Raw genomic sequence first — 6,035 nt, forward strand, 5'->3', positions numbered from 1 at the left:
TGAGCCGCGCGGTGCGGGGCTGAGCCCTCCGGTGCGGGGCTGAGCTCCCCGGGTGCGGGGCTGAGCACTCCCGGTGCGGGGCTGAGTCCCCCGGTGCGGGGCTGAGCCCTCCGGGTGCGGGGCTGAGTCCCCCGGTGCGGGGCTGAGCCCTCCGGGTGCGGGGCTGAGCCGGGAGGCGGCGCCGGGCGCTTCCCTCCACCCTCCGAGTGGGAAGACTCGCAGCTCCCGGGATCGGGTACGGCGTAGTGAACACCTGCCCTTGCACCAGTGCAGTGTCAGCCAGAGGGGAAGGGTTCTTCATCATCATCATCACCATCATTGCCGTCAGTATTATCAAGGGAGCCGTTTTTTCCCAGAGAAGATACAGGCACTGTGATGCCCTTTTCATCCTGTTTCGGCATTAACTAACTTTGGGACCATTTGCGCAGCGGAAATGCCCTTTGCACTGAGTGGATGTGAAATCCTCCCCAGGATGATGGGAGCAAGGGGGACAAGCAAAGAAGGTGCCCAGAGACAGGGGGTAATACCTCTGTTTATATAGAGCCTGCAATTAACAGGGATTAACAGGGATTCACTGTCTGTGAATTTACCTCATCTCCTGCTGACTGGCCAAACAGTCAGTCCAAATAGTTTGCCAGAAACTTGGGTTATGCTCTGCCAAAGCTGGCCTCTGGATAACAGTAACCCCTATGTACGTGAGGTTTCCTGTGATGGAGCCCAGACTTTGGTGATCCTAAGTTGTGACCTCACTTGCTGTGAGCTGAAATACCCAGCCATGTCATGCTCCATATCACACACCTCATGCCATGAGGTATGAATGTGAACACTGGTGTTACAGCAGCTTCTGTCCTGAAAGCTCCCAAATGTGTCACTGGTCCTTTCAGGTCACAGAAGTGATGCTGAATTACTGTATTAGAAGGTGGCTAAGTCATTGTAATTTTGCTTACGTTCACAGGGACTCCAAATGCCTGATTTCAGCAATGACATCCAGCTAATTGAACTTGGGTAGATAGTAATTGTATCTAATTACAGAAGGAGAGCTTTACTGCCTGGACCCTGATGCCTGGCATGGATGATGGCTGCATTAAATCCACCTTGAGTGTTATTGGTGATAGCCACAGTGGTAACGGGGCCCTCCTGTCCTGGAGTTGTATAAACTGGGACAGCAGAACTGGAACTCCCGGGCTTTAGTGGGGTGAGCCATTTCAAAGTGCTGTGAAGAGCAGAGGACTCCACCTGTCCTCCAAACTGAATGAACAAATGAAGCATTAGGAATCTGGTAAAGGAGAATCTCCATGAAGAAGCAGGATCCCCCTGTCTCTGTAGCTCTCTGTGGGTTTTCCCTGTGTGCTGTTTTCTGCAAACTGCAATGTACCAGCAGTCTTAAGACAGTTGCCAAGTTTGGAAACACACAACTTCAGATCACAAAGTACTCTAAAAGTAATTTAACACAGTCTTGAGAGGAGAAGCTGTGGGTGGTGTTAGCTCTTGCCAAGGGTCTTTTTTATTCATCCTCTACCCAGAGGGCAAGAATCCAGCAAAGACTTTCTGTAGTTCCTTATGAATTTGTTAAAAAAACCCAGAATCAAATCCCAAGCGATTCATGATTGGTTAGTTTAGAGATGAAGAAAATAAAGAGAGAGAGGTCTTTGAATATGGAATGGGTTCCTTCTGAAGGAAAGGGAAGGCCTGTGGTCTGTGTTCCATGAAGTAGGGCAGCAGGTGGAGGACTCAAAACTGGAAAGAGAAACTGTGAGGGAAAAGGTGCCATGCACTGGACTTGCACCAAGTGGCAAAAGCTCTTGCTTTCTTTGAAGTTGTATCCAGCCCATATTGCAGGTCTTCCATATTCCAGGCCATTCTTAGTATGGCCAGTTGGTAATCTAGGCCATCTGGCTGCGTGGCTGAGGCTGTCTGAGCTAGATAAACTGACACATTTTGGAAAAGCCTCTATATGTGCTGCAGGCTTGTGACTGGTGTCCTTTTGAATTACTCTCATTCCAGCCCATGAAGTGTTTCCCTGGGAATGCTGTCAGGATATCATCATCCTTTGCAGGCTGCTGGCTGAGTTCCTGCTGTGCTTTTGGCTCGGGGTGGCTTGCAGCCTGCCTGGGAAAGGCTGGTGAAAATAGGAAAGGGAAAAACCCTAAGCAGGCAGCAGTGCAACTTCAGGCAGGTTTTTCCCTGAGCCACCCCTGAGGGCTTGGTGGGTTTGGCTGTGCCAGGATGCCAGTGGTAAGGGGGCAGCAGGGGAATATCCCTCCTGTACTGTTTGTGGGCTGGGAGCCAGCATCGTGACCTCTGTCAGTTCTCCTGTGCTGGGACAGAGGGCTTGGGAGGGTTTAACTTGGCTCCTTTCCTTTGCAATTGTCTGCACTTTTAAACTGTTTTTCTTCTTTTCTTTTGGCCTTATATTAACAAGCTGTGTCAGTGATACAGCATTGAAGCAATTTTCAATTCATATTTAAGTGCTTAAAAAAATGCAGGACTGACATACCATGTAGCACTCAACTGTGTCACATATTTTTCATATCACTGACTGATAGTGCTGTTTACTTTATGTTTATGCCTAAAACCATAACATAAACATGGCAAGGTTTTGCTATGGGATCTTTGCGTTCAGAATTTCCTGTGTTTGCAGCAATAGCCTCGACATATGCATATGATAGTCATGCAAAAGGGTTACTACATTAGGTTAAATGCTTCCTTCTAGGCAGAAAAAAAATAAAAAAATAATTATTCTAGCACACTAGAATTCATAGAAATCCAACCTATTTTCTTGTGTCACTGCATGGTCAAACCTCCTAGTTGTTGTGAGGTGGTGCTCATGCAGATTTGCAAACAACTTGGAACAGAGGAAACGGAGAAATACGAACGTGTGTATGCCTGTCTGTATCTGTTTTTCCAGTGAAGTATGAGCCAGATGTGGAATTTCATGCACATTCATGAATGAAATAAGCGCTGATGAAGGGTAATGCTTGGGGTGGTTAACAGGAGTGAAGAGGAGGGGACAGGGTAATTGCTGAAAACCATACTACCAACTCCTGCTTGTTGTAAGAGAAAGAGTGCTCCTACCTTGCAACACTGCTATTGCTACCTTTGAATGTAGACAAAAAGTGAAGAAAGTGCAACTGCTGGTGGCCTGGTCACCAAAACTATGCAGTGAGCTGCAGTAGAAGATTGCCCTCTCCTCATGTGAAATGTTGGTCCTAACTGCAGGGTGCTTCTATATTTAGGTGTCTGAAACCTGAAGAAAGTGTGGTTATGTTATCATCTGAGCTGCAGTGGGTCATGAAAGCTTGTTGCTGGAGCTCATGCACAAAATGAAGTTTCTGAAGTTACTCAGAGTAGAAGAATCACTTAATCCTTGGTCATGTGTAACCATTGCAGTGATTTGGAGCAGTTGCTGTTGTTGGTTCTGGAGTTTGCTTATTCAGTATTTTACGGCTGATTTGTTGCTGCAATGTGGCAGACAATAAAACTGAAAACTAGGAAAGTTACCTGTTTTCAAACTGGCTGTGTGCTGTTTAACCCTGCTCTTTCCTCTTGCAGGAGCAGACTCAATGCTTCGCGGGAAGTAGCCCCGGTGAGCCTCCCGAACTGCCGGCTCATTAAAGGGATCGGTACGTGCTCAAAATAACTGAGTGCATTGCTTTTGTCCAGCCCTCTTTTGCAATGGCTTCTTAAAGCCAGCTTCCGAGCCTGATCCCAAAAACAAAGTGCTAATTTAACTTTGATTTGCTACTTGGACTTGGAGATAGGGAGAAACTGCAGGAAGAAAATAGTACTGAAAAACTAGCTGGGTATAAGTTGGTATTTAGTTTCTTTTCCTTTTCTTAAAATTGAGTACCTTGCAAACACTTCTTTGCTAAGTCACTTAGAAAATGATTTGGCTTTCAGATGAGGGTGTGCTGGCTCTTCAGGCAGGTACCTACAGGAGGCTGTCAGCTGGTTATGTCTTGGAGAAGGGAAATGCTGCAAGGGTGTGTGAAAAATACCAATCACCTGTTTTTAAAATTTTAAAAGTTTAATAGTAATAAAATGGTTATAAAAATAGTAATACAATTAGAGTAATAATAATTTGGACAGTGTCAATCAGAAAAATATGAGACAATAGAAACAAAGAGTTATGGATGTCCGGGTACCTGCTTCTGGGCAGCATAAGTCCAGAAAAAAGACCCCCGTTAACAAAGGATTAACCCTTAAAAACAATAGCCTATTGCATATTCATACACTTCATACATGATGCATAAATTCCATTCAAATACAGGAGTCTGTCTGGTCATCGTCAACTTCTTCCTCTTAATCCTGACGGCCTCATCCTACCTGAGCGAGGCGGGAAGTTGTTAGTTTCTCCTGATAATGGAGCAATAAATTCCCTTTCTCTGAAAGATTTAGGTGTCCTGTGACTGCTCAGTGCAAGTCCTTTCTTTAGAAACAAAAGTATCCTATATAGCATAGTTTCTATTTTAACATTTTGTTATAACCTAAAACTATATTTAACACACTACTTAGGAGAATTAATACAGCATTGCTTTCTACCACAACACATATAATATTCATTTTAATATTTGCGAAAAGCCAGTCATAAAATATGCATTTTTCACAGGTGGAAGCCTTAGGAGAAGGCCACAGGCACATGGGGAAGGAGCAGCTGCTAAATGCCAGCCAGGCTGCCCCTCCTTAGTGCCACATTTTGGAATATTTGGGAGCCGCCCGGTGCCGCGGTGCTGGGAGCTCGGCACGGTTGTGCAACACAGCTGTGGGTTCCAAAGAGCGAGGGGTCATGTTTGTCATCCTAGTCTGGTTTGCAGAGAACTTTAACAGAGTGGCTCAAATGTTGACTTTGTACTTTGGGCTGTGTGTTTAGCACACAGCAATATTTATGTCTTGTTTTTTTTTTCTCTCCACTTAGGATAACCTAAGTTTATGAAATTGATAGCTTTGAAATGGATTGCTTTTTTGTGTCTTCCTTTCTCCCAAAAAACCTCAATGCAGGCTTGATGGCTAAGGATTTTCCCCTCCTTAGTATTTTTGGAAATGGCTTAAATTATGTTGAAATTTGTCTAGATTTTTCATGTGTAAAAAGTCATTGGATGAGCTTTTACAACCTTGTCTATGAGCTTGCTGAGTCAGTGTGTTAATGTCATAAATCTTGTTTCTTCCTTGTGTCAGGATTCAAACATCTTCATAAAGTCAAATTGCTGCTATGAATGTGTAATGCAGATCCCTGTGCTTGAAAATATGTACAGAAAAAATGGCATTAAAAAATTTCCAGGTCTTTTAGATTAAGCTGTAATTTACTCATACAAGACTATGAATGATGCTTGTTTGGCAGTGATTAATATAAAATAATTTCTGAGTAATTTTTTAGGCATATCACTATTGTGATCTTTATAAGACTTTTTTTGCAACATGATTGTTCTGTTGAGGAAAGAAGGAAACTTGGAAAGGACAGATAGAGTTGTGTTTCATTTCTGAACAGTGTCTTGGTTTTTGTGCCTGACATTTACAGGCAGATTAGGTTATTTCTGAGAACCTGTCTCTGCTTAGAGGCAGCGCATCCATTTACAGAGCTTCATTTCTGCTTCTTGCAGGCTCCTCTCACACTGCTCATTCACACAGAGAACTGCACCTTGCCTTGCCTTTGCTTTGCAGTTTGCTGCTCATTAGAAAAATAAAAATGCCAAAAAATTAGTTTAGCAGGCCCAGTGTGGCAGAAAGAGAAGTAACAAAGGATTGTGCAAACTGAAAAGTTGGCACATTCACTCAAACATCTTCTAAAACTCATTTGCTGTGATCAGGGGGCTTAAATCACTCAGGGTGACCAAGGACCCCTAAAGCTTAAATTGCTGCCTAGTAGTACTGTTCAGACATAGGGTCCTGCTGTACTTGGAACTGTAAGGTTGTTTGTGTGGGTGACTTTGTCTTAGGATATCTTGATACATGGATGTCTTGGCCTCCTGGGCCTTTTTCCTTTAAAATGCTAGGATAAAGCTGAATAATCATTCTGTCTTTATTTTAATGTTTAAATG

At 43.9% G+C, this 6,035-nt stretch overlaps 1 protein-coding gene across 1 annotated transcript in view; it reads left to right on the forward strand.

Moving 5' to 3' along the window:
• The first annotated feature begins 3,463 nt into the window (after window positions 1–3,463).
• The window catches only part of LOC102033037 (serum paraoxonase/arylesterase 2), an 11,310-nt gene continuing 8,738 nt past the window's right edge, over window positions 3,464–6,035 (forward strand). The window contains exon 1 of the mRNA XM_031066823.1: window positions 3,464–3,623. Coding sequence (XP_030922683.1) covers window positions 3,464–3,623 — 160 coding nt within the window. The remainder of the gene's footprint in view (window positions 3,624–6,035) is intronic.

Source organism: Geospiza fortis, unplaced genomic scaffold, assembly GCF_000277835.1.
Source record: "Geospiza fortis unplaced genomic scaffold, GeoFor_1.0 scaffold138, whole genome shotgun sequence".
Lineage (NCBI taxonomy): Eukaryota > Metazoa > Chordata > Aves > Passeriformes > Thraupidae > Geospiza > Geospiza fortis.